General features: G+C 47.5%; 1 protein-coding gene across 4 annotated transcripts in view; it reads right to left on the reverse strand.

Annotated features, from left to right (window-relative positions):
* Window positions 1-3,066: 3,066 nt before the first annotated feature.
* MED12 (mediator complex subunit 12) overlaps window positions 3,067-15,437 on the reverse strand; it is a 31,849-nt gene continuing 19,478 nt past the window's right edge. For 2 of the 4 annotated variants that reach the window (XM_077307474.1, XM_077307472.1), the window contains exons 32-44: window positions 15,119-15,208; window positions 14,505-14,614; window positions 13,882-14,017; window positions 13,472-13,633; window positions 12,411-12,788; window positions 11,681-11,831; window positions 10,283-10,482; window positions 9,817-9,894; window positions 7,994-8,208; window positions 7,735-7,897; window positions 4,910-5,092; window positions 4,738-4,819; window positions 3,067-3,476 (exon numbers count right to left, since the gene is read on the reverse strand). In XM_077307474.1, the coding sequence (XP_077163589.1) occupies window positions 3,433-3,476; window positions 4,738-4,819; window positions 4,910-5,092; window positions 7,735-7,897; window positions 7,994-8,208; window positions 9,817-9,894; window positions 10,283-10,482; window positions 11,681-11,831; window positions 12,411-12,788; window positions 13,472-13,633; window positions 13,882-14,017; window positions 14,505-14,614; window positions 15,119-15,208 (1,992 nt within the window). In that variant the 3' untranslated portion in view covers window positions 3,067-3,432. Of the gene's footprint in view, window positions 3,477-4,737; window positions 4,820-4,909; window positions 5,093-7,734; window positions 7,898-7,993; window positions 8,209-9,816; window positions 9,898-10,282; window positions 10,483-11,680; window positions 11,832-12,410; window positions 12,789-13,471; window positions 13,634-13,881; window positions 14,018-14,504; window positions 14,615-15,118; window positions 15,209-15,437 lie in introns of all 4 variants that reach the window. The other 2 variants (XM_077307473.1, XM_077307470.1) reach the window with 1 other exon arrangement.

Genomic DNA, 15,437 nt, shown 5'->3' on the forward strand with positions numbered 1-15,437 from the left:
TCATAAAGCTGTACAGAGGCCTGCAAAGGAGGGTTACTTGTTTTCATTTTATGATGGAGCTGTGAAAACTGCAAGAGCTTAGCTGATGTCAGAAGATCTCAAGTTCCTTTTTTGGTTAAATAATTTTGAAAATATATACCTGCATCTGAGCATACAGCTGTTTGCTCTTTGTTAACTGCAGTAAAAGCTATGCTGGCCTGGAAGCTGCGGTGCTAAACATCTGCCTAACGAAGGTCAGTGGAAGAAAAAAGTTTGGGATGTATTTTTGAGAAGAAAGCTGGCCCGTCAATGCTCAGCCGTCAGATAGAGACACTGATAATGACTTTGTCTCTGGCTCAGAGATGGGGGTGGGGTATCATTTAGCTGCATTTCACAAAGCCATCCAAATTGATTGTTTCGTGCTGCTGACCAAAGACAGTTCTGTGATATTCCATTTCCTTCTATATAAAATCTTTAGGTTATTACTAAGTCATCTATAGAGCCTCTTGTGGCGCAGAGTGGTAAGGCAGCAGACATGCAGTCTGAAGCTCTGCCCATGAGGCTGGGAGTTCAATCCCAGCAGCCGGCTGAAGTTTGACTCAGCATTCCATCCTTCCGAGGTCGGTAAAATGAGTACCCAGCTTGCTGCTGTGGGGGTAAAATGGTAATGACTGGGGAAGGGAATGGCAAACCACCCCGTATTGAGTCTGCCATGAAAACGCTAGAGGGCATCACCCCAAGGGTCAGCCATGACCCGGTGCTTGCACAGGGGATACCTTTACCTTAAGTCATCTATATGGATATTTATGATTTGAGATTTGTATTGATCTGTCCTTAAAAGTATGATAGAACAGAAACCAAATTCTGCCAAGAACAGGTCCAGCAAGAAACATCTCTGTTCAAGGAAGGAGCTGAGGGATTTCCAGAGATGGACAAGGCATAATAATAATAACTGGAACTGAGAGTTGTGATTTCTAAGCATGGGTTTCACAAGAACAAGTCATGTCAGACCAACCTTATCTCTTTATTCGAGAAAGTGACTACCTTGCTGAATCAGGGGGATGCTGTGGACATGGTTTATCTGGATTTCAGTAAAGCTTTTGATAAGGTTCCACATATTCTTGTTCACAAGTTGGTAAAATGCGGTGTGGATCCTAATTCTGTCAGGTGGATCAATAACTGGTTGACAAATCGCACCCAGAGGGTACTAGTTAATAGTTCAGCATCCGAGTGACTCTTTTCCGAGTGACAAGAGGAGTACCCCAGGGATCTGTCCTGGGGCCTGTGTTGTTCAACATAATAAATAAAATGAAGTTCAATAGGGACAAATGTAAAGTTCTGCATTTAGGTAGGAAAAAACAGTTACACCAATATAGGATGGGGGAGTCTTGTCTTGGCAGTAGCATGTGCGAAAAGGATCTAGGAGTCTTAGTAGACCATACATTGAACATGAGTCAGCAGTGTGACTCGGTGGCTAAAAAGGCAAATGAGATTTGGGGCTGTATCAAATGAAGAATCATGTCCAGATCACGGGAGGTGATGGTACTGCTTTACTCTGCTCTGATTCGGCCTCACTTGGAGTACTGTGTTCAGTTTTGGGCACCCCATTTGAAGAGGGATGTAGATAAGCTGGAACATGTCCAGAGGAGGGCAACAAATATGGTGAGGGGTTTGGAGACCAAGACGTATGAAGAAACATAGGAGGAGCTTGGTCTGTTTAGCCGAGGAGACGACTGAGAGGGGTTCTGATAACCATCTTCAAGTATTTAAAAGGCTGCCATATAGAGGATGGAGCAGAGTTATACTCTCTTGCCCCGGAGGGACAGACCAGAACAAATGGGATGAAATTAATTCAAAAGAAATTCTGTCTAACCATCTGGAAGAAGTTCCTGACAGTCAGAGCGGTTTCTCAGTGGAACAGGCTTCCTCGGGAGGTGGTGGGTTCTCCATCTTTGGAAACTTTTAAACAGAGGCTGGATAGCCATCTGACGGAGAGGCTGATTCTGTGAAGGTTTAAGGGGGTGGCAGGTTACAGTAGATGCGCGATTGGGATGTGAGTGTCCTGCATAATGCAGGGGGTTAAACTAAATGACCCATGAGGTCCCTTCCAACTCTTATTATTCTATGACTATAATAATAATAATTTGCTTTTATAGCCCACCCTGCTTATTTGACTCCAGAACTGCAGCACTCACTGGGAATGTGACCATGCATAGGCTGTGCATCCATCATGCATTTACTTGGGCCAGGTTCGAGTCCACATTCCCCAACATGCTCTGAATGCCACCTGGAAGCCCATTGTCTTCCCTCTGTTTGGGCCCAGGCTGCTCAAGGCACAAAGAGAACTCTCTTGTGTGCCACAGGAAAGCCTGGCCTGTACAGATCTCATTACTGTCTTTTAGGCCCAATGAAAGCAGCTGAAAGAATGGCAAAACAGAAACCAGACAGGCTGTTGCTGGAGCGGCTCTCCCAGGAAGGAACAGGAAACCCTATTCAATGTACCAAACAGAGGGGTGATCGGACCAATTTGGTGGGAGCAAAGGACTGGTTCTCGTCAGCTAGACATGGAGCAGGTGGGTCCCACAAGGTTGTAGACATCAATTCCAAGGTCTTAATAGCCAGTGGCAGATTATCTATTGTTTGAGCATAGCTGTGATTCTTTCCTCACTGAGGGAAACGATGCCCTCTCTGCTTAAAAGCCACCTACAGGGTTCTTAAAATATGACAAAGAATGCCAGAAGATGAAAGACAAGAATACAACTCTTGCTACCAACTCTTTGCCCGAACCCCCTCACAAGGACTTCAAGAGTCATCAAAAGAAACTGGGAAGGTCTTGTTGGGCCATACCCATAACCATCACTGTGTACATTAGGCTAACTTGCAAATATCCTTCAAAAAAGGACATTTGTGACAGACTTCGCATGCCTCGAGAAAGTAGTGGGGCCCAAAGGCATGACGGCAGAGCATGATTTGTCTGGCCCTTGTCCAGCAGCAGCACTGAACTGCATTCATTTTATTGGCCCCTGTCTAGGAAGAAGGGCTCAGGGGATTTCTCCCTGCCACCCACAGCAATTCAGACACAAACCCTTATGGAAAGTATGCTCTCTGTATTTGTCTCAGGACATCTGTGGTACAGGGTTTCATCCGGTATAAATAAAGTATAAAATCTTACAATTTGTTTTGTCATTATTTTAACAAAAATACTAAAAACTTATTAAAACCTGAAATCAAAGTGGGAAGGGAGACTCTAGCAATCACACGGGTTTTGGAAACACTGGTAGAAAGTGGAGATTAAAAACACTCATTCGGTAGGACGCCCCACCCCGCCCCACTGTTGTCCTGGTGCTGCTGCTGCACAGGTGCTCCAGGAAGGAGGGGGCTGATCTATGGGGTAGCCCCGGCCGGCCAGAGACCATCTCAAGTCCATCCCAAGGCCTTTCTCCTGGCTGGGCCTCAGTACCGTCCGAAGGGATTGTTGTTCTGCTGAGGCTGTGTATCTGTTTAGACCAAGCAAAGAGTTAGAAGCTGAGAAAGCTACGGTGCAGAGTCCCGGACAAACAATGATACGGCAGGGATGCATGCTGTCTGGCAGGTCAGGAGTGAGGGCAAAACCACAACTCATTTGGGGGAAGGGGATGAAAATGGACAAGTTAGCACTTTTTGACACCAGACAAACTCCCGGAACACAATCCGTATTTCTGCCTCGCTGCCTGTACTGGGAGTCTCTGGCTAAAGGCCACAAGGTGAAGCAGGAGAGGGAAACTGGGGATGCCGCACCAGGAAACATCTAGCAACAAAAAACACAAACACTGCTCAAGGTTGCCATCGTGGGGCAGAGGACAACGCCTGATAGGCACCTTTCCCCATTGCATCCTGGTCTGCAGTCTAGCCAAAACAGCAATGCTCAGCTCCCCCAAACACATGTCCCTTTGTCTGTCAGGTGGTAGAGGTGAGGGTGGTGTGGAAGTTACCCCACTTCTATCGGTATGCAGCAGGGCCTTGCTACTGAGGAAGACCTTGCTACGGAGGAAATCCATCAAGCCCTGCAAGATGCCACAAAGGTGGCTGCTAACCAAAGGGGATTCCCCCAACACCAGCAACTTCCCCCAATTGAGCCTCAGTGAGAAAGGCAGGCAATAACTTCAGCAAACAAACATGGGTTTATACTAACTCAGTGGGCCCAGGCTCAAGAGACAGCAGTTCTAAAAGGAATCAGACAGCACATCAGCACTCTTCCCTTCCTTCATGTCGCTTCCCAAGGTCCAGGTTTTTTTTTCTGGGGCTCAGTCCAATGTCTGGGCTAGCCCTGGGAAAGAAGGGTGCTGGCCACAAGCTAAAGGTACTCCACAAAGCCCATTCTGGGCTGGAATGAGACACGCTTGCATGTTGGTGCCAGGGAGATCTTCTGGTGCATCTGAGCCTGTCTTGTGTGTGTGAGCCAAACAGAATGTGTATCCACAAGTGGTCACTTGTGCAGAAAAAGCAGGCTAACTGAGAGGGTGGGTTCTACCAACAAAACCCATGAATGGTGTGTGTGTGTGTGGGGAGGGGGGGATAGGCCTCTATTTTGGATCTCTGAAGGCAGCCCTGGCTTTCATGGTTCCCTTTCCTCCGAAGCCTTTTAAAATGGTGGCTCAATTTCTGTGTCTGCGAAGAAGCCCCTCAGAGTCCCAGCCCCTTCCCCCTGCCCCGTTCAGAATGATTGCAGGGAGGGGCTGTGCACCCAGGGTGTTGGGGGAGAAGGGGCCTGGGCCTTACTGGAAAGCTGCTGCTGGAGCTGCCGCACCAAGGCTGCGGTTTGCTGCTGCTGCTGTGTCTGCTGGAGGCCCTGCCGCTGGAACTGCACAGAAAAAGGAGGACAGCCATTAGGGGAAACCCTGGGCAACAGCTTCGTGAGGAGGGGGGGGGGAGGAGAAGGGCCCATACCTACCATAGGCTGCTGAGGAGTGAGTGCCTGCATCCCCAGGCCAGGAGGCTGGCCCTGTGCTTGTGGCTGAGGGACAGCAGGCACCTGTGGCTGCTGCTGGGGCTGCTGGGGTGGAGGTTGGGATGGCTGCTGCTGCTGCTGCTGTTGCTGTTGCTGCTGTTGTTGCTGCTGCTGCTGCTGCTGTTGCTACAAACAAGCAAGCGGACAGAATTAGCAAGGTGGCAAAGGCCACACGTCACACTGGCGCTAGGATCCAGGAAGCCCTGCCTCTGAAGAACTGCAGGAGGGGGAGAAATCCCCAGATTTGGGGCGAAGGTCTATCCTTGCCATGAAATGTGAACATTTTGGGGAGAGCCAAGAGCAAGTGGTGACGTCATCCCTGATTTCCATACTATGCTTTCACCCAAGGCATCCAACTGTGTGTGATCACGGCGGCTTGTTATTAGCGGAGATGGCTAGGCGGAACCCCTATGTACAAAGGTGATATATCTCCATGTACCACTTAGAAGGGGCCAACAGAAAGGTCCAGGGCTATTGCTTTCAGTTGTAAAATTCCACGGACAACCGGCCATCCATCTCTGGAAACAGAATACTATCTTGGATGGACTGACTCCTGATCTGATCTAGCAGGGCTGGCCTCATGTGCTACTTGAAGCTAAGAGAGAACAACACTTCCTCTTCACTTGAGCCTCCTTCCTCTTCCCACATCAACCTTAATCGAAAAGGCCCATGAAGAATAAGTAGGTCAGGAGGCAGGTAGCAGATTAGGGGGTAATAGGTCAGCTCTACTGAGGCTGCATTGCATCAAGACCCAGATTACATTTCAGGCAGCTGCCTCTCAGCTTGGGTTCAGTTCATGTATAAAAATGTCTTCTGTCAGAACCAACTCCCTTTAATTCCCAAGACCACAAAATTGGGCAGCCAGCCAATGGCTTTTTTAAAAAGTGAGAACAACCACACAGGCTAATGTCTTCTCCCAGAACAGAAGTAGGCAGACGGGGTCAGTGCAGCACCAATAATGGTCAGATACCTTGTTGACCCACTTCTATTTTTAAACTCTATTTTGTTTTCCTGCTATGGAGGAACTCAATAAATAACAAGAAATCAAGACACAATATCTCAAGAGAAAGAAAGCTCAACTACACATTACAGGCTCCTCAAAAACCAGGAAAATTTAGTGCTGGAATGGGAAGAACATTATTATAGCAACCAAGCACAGAAACCAGATTTAAATTCAGTGTTGTATGGATCTTAGTGAAAATCTCCATCTGAAGAGTTTTCAACTTGGTTTCCTTAAAAAGGAAAAGATTAGGCAGGGCGGAGAGGCCTGCTGTAAAATCTAAAGCAATGCTTTCTTTTTTGCTCTTTTGGTCTCCAGATACAAATATGGGCCTAGCTCTTTGACATGCACAGACGGGCAAGAGCCAAAGGACTCTTGGTTCTTCGCCCATGTCTTGCATCCTGTGGCATTGGACAAACTGGCCTACTCAATCATGGACCAGCCCAGGAGGATATTTTCTGTTGGTTTTATTTAAATTGTATGTTTTTCATCTATTATACTTTGGCTATATTTTTGCGGTTCGGGGTTTCTTCAGAGAGAAAAGTGGCAAAAAATATGCTAATGAATTAATAGGGAACCGACTTCTAAAAGACAAGACTGGAAATGCTTGCTTGGACGTTTAAAGACCCACACATTAGATTGCAGCTTCCATCCTGAAAAAGAGTTACGAGATGACTGGGTGTAGAACCGTGGCAATTCCTGGCAAGTTACACCACTGCCTTCCTATTCAGGATCCATGTGGATCTACAGTCCACACAAAACCAGAGAATCCCAGGATTTTATTTCTTTCACTGTCCCTAAAACAAAATTCCTTCTGCATATGGCAAGACTGAAGACTTGGAGTATCTCATGACATTTAAAATTCCACCCCTCTGACACCACTAAACAAAGAAATTTGTTTTGATCACATGATCCTTATGCCCAGCAGAGATTCCTGGAGTTTTGGTGGGAGAAATGTAGCAGAAAAGTTGCTATCTTTTGGGAGCCAGGCCAAAGCATTACTATTCACCATGTTTTTTAATTCAAAGTTTGAGCTTTTAATGCTAATTTTAGTTAGGGATGTGTGGTTCGGCTTCAAAATACCTGAAAAACCCAAATCAATGTTGATTTGGTTTTTTTCCGGATATTGTTAAGCCGTGCCAGATTCTCCCCCTAATTCAAGAACTGAATTGCTGAACCTGGATCGATTTGCCCATAGATTTGGGTTGTTTTGGGTTCCATGAATGACTACAGGAAAGCTGTTTGGTGGGATCTTTAAACGTCTCCTGAGAATCAGCTGTTTGGCCGAGTCTTTAATCAGCTGTTTGGCCGAGTCTCCCCAGCAGACCCGATTTGATGCTGTGGGTAGTTGGCTCTCGGCAACAGAAACTATTTGTGGTGCTCCAACGGAGCTGAACTGATTCAGGTTAAACTGAATCATAGAACCGGAATGACTGTACTGAGCCAGTGATTTGGGTATTCCTGATTCAATTCAGGCTGAATCAAAAATATACCCATTTTTGTGTGGGCGTGCGACCCTAATTTTACTCTTATTTTAAGCTGTCAGTGGTCTGTTTTTCTGGTCTATGTTTTTAGGCAGGCCGAGTTTTTAATGCTGGATTTTAACTAGTATCTTTTAATGCTTTTATTTTTATTTTACGAGCCACTTTGAGGAGGTTCCTGGTTTCTTTCTAAATAAAGAAATAAAGTAAGAAAGAAGGCGGCCAACCAGGCCACACAGGAAGCCCAGGAACAGAGGCTGTGCCTTGCCGGTTTCTGCCCGACTCACCCTCAGCATCTGCTGCTGCTGCTGCCTCAGATATTGTTGCTGCTGCTGCTGCTGCTGATCTGGTAAGAGCTGGTTGGGACGAATGCCTGATGGGACACCCTGTGCACTCATGTGGTTTATCCCACCCATCATGGGAGTTTGCTGCATTGACTGGTGAGGAAACCTGCAGATATAGATAAGTGAGAGCAAAATTAAGGTACACCTCATCCTCCCGTACTTCAAAATCAACTATGCATCCCCCTCCAACCTCTGACAGTACCTCTGTGCTGTGCTGAGGGTGTGTCCATATCCAGGGGCTTGCTGATGCACATATCCACTGGGTCTTTGCATTGGCCTGACAGGGTCGAGGAAGGCAGCATTGGCGCTTGGATGTGTGTTCTGATAGGTCTGGCTTGAGTAGGCTGGAGGGACCATGGTGTTAGACTGGGAAGGGTGTTGCTGGAGGCCAATGTGGGAGACATAAGGAGTATAGCCCTGCAACGAAAGCGTCCTGTATCAAGTCACGCATCCTTGCCAGCAGAGACTGGCTGGGAAGGGAACCGGAGATCTACAACACAAAGTGTAAGCTAACTCTCAACTGTATTTATTTATTTACATGTATAAGCACCACTCTCAGTCCTAACAGGTACTCAAAGCAATGTTTTTTCCCCTTTTTATATGTACACATTTTATTGTTAAAATCAAAGAGGCTTGTGTAATGTAGATTGTAGAAGACTTGCTCATGATAATCTTGATCATCTCATTCTGAACACAAGCAGCAGCTAGAGGGCTTTGTTATTCCAAAAGTAATAAATGGGGAACACTGAATTGGATGGAAATTGGTTCGCTCTTCTTTTGCATGTGAATAGCCAGCCGAGTTATTGGCAATTTTCTGTTTCTTCTCTCTTGTGCTCAGAATCTCATCAACTCCTCTGTGCTGGGCTGTGAGAATTCTTGCTGTTCTAACTGTATGTATGCAACTTGTTCTCTGGACTCGGAGATATTTTTGTATACATTAAAAAAAGGTTCACATTTAAATCCTCAATATATCTGTGCCACCCAGTGGGGGGGTTATATTGCAAGGACACTGTTTTTTTTTGTTTTTTTGGGGGGGGACTGACAGCCCATTCTTCTTTGCACTTCTGACTTATTTGGAGCCATGTACACCCTTGAGCAAGCCCTTGGCTAGAACATTCACACTGTGAGGATGTAAACACAAGCAAGACAGACTTAGACTTGCATCCCCATTGCCGGAATGATAGCTTCTGAAGTTGGGGACTGGAGAGACACAGGAGAAACCAGAGCCAAGAAGGATGAGCATTAATACTGGCAACACCAAGACAATCAGACACCCCCCCCCCCCAGCATACATTTTGCTCCAGAACACCAAGCATTATGGATGAGGCACACCTGCCCTGCACTGGTTTAATTATCATGGCTTCCCCCAAAGAACTCTGTGAAGTATTATTTTCTATAAGTGCTCTGGGCATTCTTCAGAGGCAGCCCGCTCCTCTTAGGTTTCTTTGAGCTATGACAAGTAAACAGATGAAGAACTATGGCAAACACATCCCATGCCAAGAAACACACTTTGCCGAAGGAACAAGGAAACACCTCATTGTAGAAATCTGACATTTAACTTAGAACAGTTCTTCAGTGGAACAGGCTTCCTTGGGAGGTGGTATAGGTTCTCCTTTGGAAGATTTTTAAGCAGATGCTAGATAGTTATCTGACAGATATACTGATGTTATGGACTTAGGCAGATTGTAAGTGGGTGGATAGAAGGAATTGTGTATGTGCATGGCTATTTTCTGCATTCCGCAGGAAGCTGGACTAGATGACCCTGGGGGTACCTCCAACTGTATGATCAGGAACCATTGTAAATGTAAAGCAAAAATAGGGATAGTTGATGGGAATCCCAAAAAGTGTCTCTTCCCCCCCCCCAAAAAAAAAAATATTTGGGTGACTGCATGCTAGTTCTCCTCTCCCCCACCCCACCCCCAAAATTTCCAAAACTGATTTAAAGAGGCCAAAAACTCTGGTTGGGAAGGTGGTATGGAACAGACTTTCCAGGCTCTGGGGCTTGCCCATCCCGACTCAGCTTACCTGCGACGGCTGCACAGCTCCATAGGCTGGGGCCGGAGCCATCTGACGTATGGGCGGCTGCCCCAGCATCCCCTGGCTCTGCTAGAAAAACAGCAGAGAGGTATGGCTAAGTGATGGTGGTCTTCCACATCCTCTTACTTTGTCCCCCGAACTCTTAACCCATCCCCCAAATCTCCCAGAAGCCTGGACATTTTGATTTGCACTCTATGTCGCGCTCAGACAGAGCAGGACCAATGACTCTTGTCTACAATACTCAGTTAGACGTCCCCATGCTGCACCTGGGAGGAATCCCTGTGCCCAACATTCATCTCAGGAAATAAGGATTCCTCCTCCAAGATGGACCTCTCTCGCCCACATGGCTTGCTCCCTTGGCCTTAGCGGCATAGCAAAGCCAGAGAACCAGTGGGCTACATTGGTCCCATCCTTCTCTCGTGAGTGATATGGGAACACCACATTGAATCCTTACCAGCTTGGCCTGCAACTGTTGGCGGAGGAGCTGCCCTTGAGGTGAAGGCTGTCTGTAGACACCCGGCTTGTAAGGAGGATCAATTCCCAGTATACCACCCATGGTGGATGGCAGGACTCCAGTGTAGGGAGGCCGACTTGGAACCAGCTTGCCAAGTGGCATGCGAACAGGCCGGTAAGAGGTATCTAGCCGAGGGCCACCTGCAGACAGAGAGATGAGTGAAGAGGACGCCAAGAATATTTCACATACACAACCAACCTAACTCATTCTGGGAAAGGCTGGGGTCAAGAAAGCCCAGCTTCATTTGTTTATTTAATCACAGTGTCCAATAGCAAAATGGCTGGCCCCTGTGTGGATGACAAAAGCCATGTAAAAGGACAACCACCAGAGACAACAGGAGCCTGCAGTTCCATGGGGGATATTCCAGATATGCAATAGCTCACAATTCCATCAACGGATCAAAAGGAAATAAAAACAAAATAGCCTGATGAGGACTGAGCATATGCCAGGAAGCATGAAACATTAAGAACTTGTGCATTTATATACCACACTCTCCAAAGAGTTTTGCACAAGGAGGTTTTCAATAAAGGTTTTCAAGCCAAAGCTTCCTTTGTCAGATAGCTCTTGAAACTAGCAGACAGGCATTTTCCAAAATCTATTTGCATAACTTATTCCTTGTTGAAGCTATAGGAACTTTTGCAACATCTTAAATATTTTTATGCAGGCAGAAAAAAAGGCAGGCAGTGTGATGCAGAGGCTGGAATAATGGGTTTGGATACAGCAAATCAAGGTTCGCATTCTTATAAGCAACCAGAAAGCTCACTGGTTCGCCCTTTTGAGCAAACCATTCCTTCTCACTTCATGTGTGGTTAGGAGATAAATTAAAGAGATAAAATCAGAAAGAATCGTGTGTTCTGTGGAAGTAACAGGCAAGCCATAAAGAGATTATGAACACTGAAAAAGAAACCAGAATACTGGAAGTGTGAACTCTGCACAAACCCAACCTAATAAGCAACCATCCAAAACTTGTTTTAAAAAACTGAAACTTGGCAGCCTGAAATGTGATTTCCCATAATGGTCTATTGCAGCAAGGAAATGTGGTCTGTCATATGTTCTGTGCAGAGCAGCAACCCAGACAGCACAAATGCTGAGAATGCAAATGTTACAACAGGAGTGTATACAAGATGAACTTAGATGCAGCACACAAAATACCCTTCACTATCCTGAGTTCCATGTCAGATTCAGCATTGCCTAAAAAGGGATGTGTCCCCAACGATCCTGCCAAGCAGGCAGTTAGGTGCGGCTTCCAAGGGCAAACCAATCATGACTGTAACTGAGGCAAAGAGGAGATGAGCGTCATGCCCTGGCTCAAGGGGACTCTCGGGAGTTCTGACTTACCTGCTGGCAGAGGCTGGTTCTGGGCATAGAGACCCACCGGCGACTGCCCAAAGGCCAGGCGAGAAATAGAGTTCCCAGTCTGATGGTGCAGCAGCTCTGTGGGCATGCCGCCAGCATACGAGACTCCTCGACTTGTGGTCATCATGTAGTCCTGCAAAGAGAAGGCTCTGTGAGAAAGCAGAACGAACAGCAGAAGTGTCCAAAGGAGCCAGAAGAAGAATGGCAGTGGTGGAAGAGAAGGCGAGCAAGTAGGCGAGTGAGGGGCAAATCTTACGACTGAGAGCAAGCAGGCCTAGGGTAATGCAGCATTCATCCAAAAGTAGGACTGCCTTTTTAAAAAAGAATTCCAAGGTGAGTTCAAACAGAAGGAAAGAATGGCTGAGTCAGGCGTTTTCAGATCACACTGCTCTTGTCTCAGTGTGGGACGTCTGAGTTGCCAGCTCTGATATGCAGAGGCAGATGTGAGTACAGACATCCTGCAAAACACAAGTGACCTACAAAGGACACATGGAGATGTCCCTGGGCCCACAGTTATGATGTCTTGGAATTCCTGGGCTGGGAAGCAGGGGTTGCTTGTTGAATACTATAGGCAATAAATCTGAAGCAGGGGCAAGAGGTAGATGTGCAGCTACAAGGCAGCTGTTTTTAAATGGCGGCCAAAGGAAACCAGGCAGGGTGAGCCTTGTTGGTCCCAGCGCGACTGGGATCTGGTATGACAATGCCCCCTCACCTCATTCTTGCTGGCTGTTTGGGCTCGTTTCTTGTTCTTGCTTGGCTTCTTCTTGGGCTCCGCAGAGGCGTTGGCAGAGTTGGTGCTGGCCTTCTCCACCTTGACTGGCTCTAGTGCCTTCTTTTCTGGCTCCAGGGCCACGGGCGTGGGGGGCTCTTCCTCCTCAGGGGGCAGAGGCAGTGGCTCTAGGTAATAGCTGCGAGGTTTAGGCTTCAAGTGTGTGTGGTACAGCAGCAACCTCTGTTGCTCTTCGAAGCGGGACACCTTGCGATCCACCCGCACTGTCCCAAACCAACCCCAAGAGAGTGGGGCAGAGTGCTTCAGGCCTTCAAAAAGGTCCCAGGGAGAGATCTTCTGCTTGGTTGATACCTGCAAACCCTGGGAATGAGGAAGGTGACACAAAGATCAGCCAAGAGGATATAGGAAAGACAGCAAGAGCCTGTTCCTCCTTGCTCCTGGGTACCATTCCTTGCTCTATCAATACAAATATCATACAAGAATATAAGAAGGACGGTCTAATAATTAAACCAGAGAGAAACAGACCTATCCACTGGCAATATAATAAATCAATCTGTATTGACATGTTGTCCTTGCAATATAAACCCCCGCACTGGGTGGCCCAGGGGAACGTGTCAATACAGACTGGTATCGCCATACCTATGTGAGCCTGTGGCCAGTATTATACTATTAATATATATAAGGACTTGTCACTGATGAAAGAACTGAAAACGGAGATTACCTGGATTCTGTTTTGTCAGAAGTCCCAAAGAATAAAGAAACAAGGAAAACCACAAAAATAGGACATTTTTCTTTATTGATCATATTGCCAGTGGATAGGTCTGTGTCTCTCTGTTTGGTACCGTTCCTTGCTCACCAGCCCATAGAAATTGCCCCACATCGTCACCGAGCCTTCTTCACTCTTCAAAGGACTTACAGCATGAGTCTATTTACTTCTATAATCTCTATTCCCACTCAGCTATATCCTTGGGGCATCCTTGTTGCTGCTAAAAATGGGACAATATGTACACTGGATGAGGCACAGGGATGCAAGAGCTACTTGCCTCCTTCTTGAAGATGGAGTCGAAACCAGCGATCTTGTTGCCTTTGGTGTCAATGAGGGAGCCCTGAGGCTCACAGGTGATCACATCCCGAGTCTGCTTGGGCAGGGGAAGCAGTTGGCGTACCTTCTCCAGACTGTCAGACTGACGGTCACCCAGCTCCTTCTGCAGAGGATTAACAAAGGGGACCAAAGATTTGTTTGATCCACATCCTACCAAAAAGAAGGACTCCTCCATTCACTCCTCTAGGCAAAAGTTGGGGCAGGGGTAGGGAAATCAGTTCCTTATCCTCTGACTTACAGAAGAGGAATAAGTGTGCAAAAAGGCTACATACAAAGCAGCTCAAAGTGCACAATGCCTGCAGGTTGTAAGGCCTTTCTGAACACTTTCCCCGTGAGGGAACTTTCCCTTACCCGGAGCTTCTTCACAAGGTTCATGTAGGCACGCTTGTTCTCTTCCATACTGCCCTGTGAGATGCTGGACATGTCTGCAGCCAGGGTTCCATTAATGAGTACACTCAGCATGTCCAAGACGGTGGTGAAGAGCTCGCTGCACAATTGGAGCAAGAAAAAAAGAAGCCGGGAGGAAAAGTCAGTCAAGAGAGGGCTCTCTGCTCCCTGTGCCCCAGCCCTGACCAGTCTTTTCAGAAGATAGGAAAGCTGCCAGCCCCGTGCAGCCCATCCAGGTCATATGCCCAACATAAGGCTGAACAAGGCAAGAGTTCCTCCAAGGACCAGGCCCTCCACCCTTCCACATCCAAGACTGAGATCAGCAGCTCATGTGTCCCTTTGACACAGCTCTTCTGCCCAGGTCCTCCAGCCTGACAGGGGCACCTTGCATCCTCAATGCCTCTGCGGTCACACGGCACTCAAAGGGAACTGGCAGGATTAAGACAGTTCCCGTAGCCCAGAATGCCTGGGAGGTGCACACACTCAGCAAGACCATTCCTTGGCAGCCGCTAAGGAGTATGAGTAGTTGCTACGGGAGAGCCTTGGAGGGGTTAGCACAGAGGTTGCTCCTCTCCCCAAACACTCACTTGTTGGACTGCATGTCCACAGTGCCACTGCTGATGATGTCCAGGAGAAGCACAGCCCACTCGGTGGTCTGCTGGGTGCTGCGCTGCACCGTGTCAAACATGCCCCCTACCTGGCAAGAGGGGAAGAAGAGGCAACAGCTGGAGCCAGCTCAAAGAAGGCATGTTATGTAGGAAACCTGGATAGACAGAGAGGATGGTATGGGACCTCTCCCTCCTGGTTGAAGCCCAGCTGAAGGAGACGGATCTTTTCAGGCTGAAGGAAATGCCATCCATAAGGACAAGAATGAGTTAGCAGCTGCTGTTCTCCAACATCTAGATTCAAGTCCAGCACGATTTTTGGGGTATAAGCTTTTGAGGGTCAAAGCTCTCTTCATCAGAGAGGTCTGACTCTTGGAAGCTCATACCCTCTAAGGCAGGGTGGCCAAACTGTGGTTCCCCAGATGTCCATGGACTACAACTACCATGACCCCCTGGCTGTTCTACTTAGGACCAACATGGTTACCACTTGAATCCATTCTCCAAAATGTGGCTCTGTTGACTTTGTGTCCTTTGCAGCAGCAGCCTAGAGCAGGAGATGTCAACACCCCATCTCCTCAAATTTGCTGGCTACTCACCAGATTAAGACGCAGTTTTAGGGCTTCGTGCATCAGCTGCTTGGCCTTGCAGTCATCCTGGTACTGGTCTTCTCGCCAGTTGGTTACAATCTAGAGAACAGTGGAGACACAGCAGCCTGACAGTTGGCCTCGCCATGGCTGGGATCACCCTCTATGGATGCCCAGCACTGTTCTCCCACAAGACACAGAGAGGGTCAGAGTAATGCCATGTCCTTTGTTCACCCCTGTAACCAGGTTCAGGACATGTTCTCTTCAGGGCTCTAAGGCATGTATTCTGTTCAAACAATGCCCAGGCTCCGTGATCTAATCTTTACTTAAT

Source organism: Paroedura picta, chromosome 13, assembly GCF_049243985.1.
Source record: "Paroedura picta isolate Pp20150507F chromosome 13, Ppicta_v3.0, whole genome shotgun sequence".
NCBI lineage: Eukaryota > Metazoa > Chordata > Lepidosauria > Squamata > Gekkonidae > Paroedura > Paroedura picta.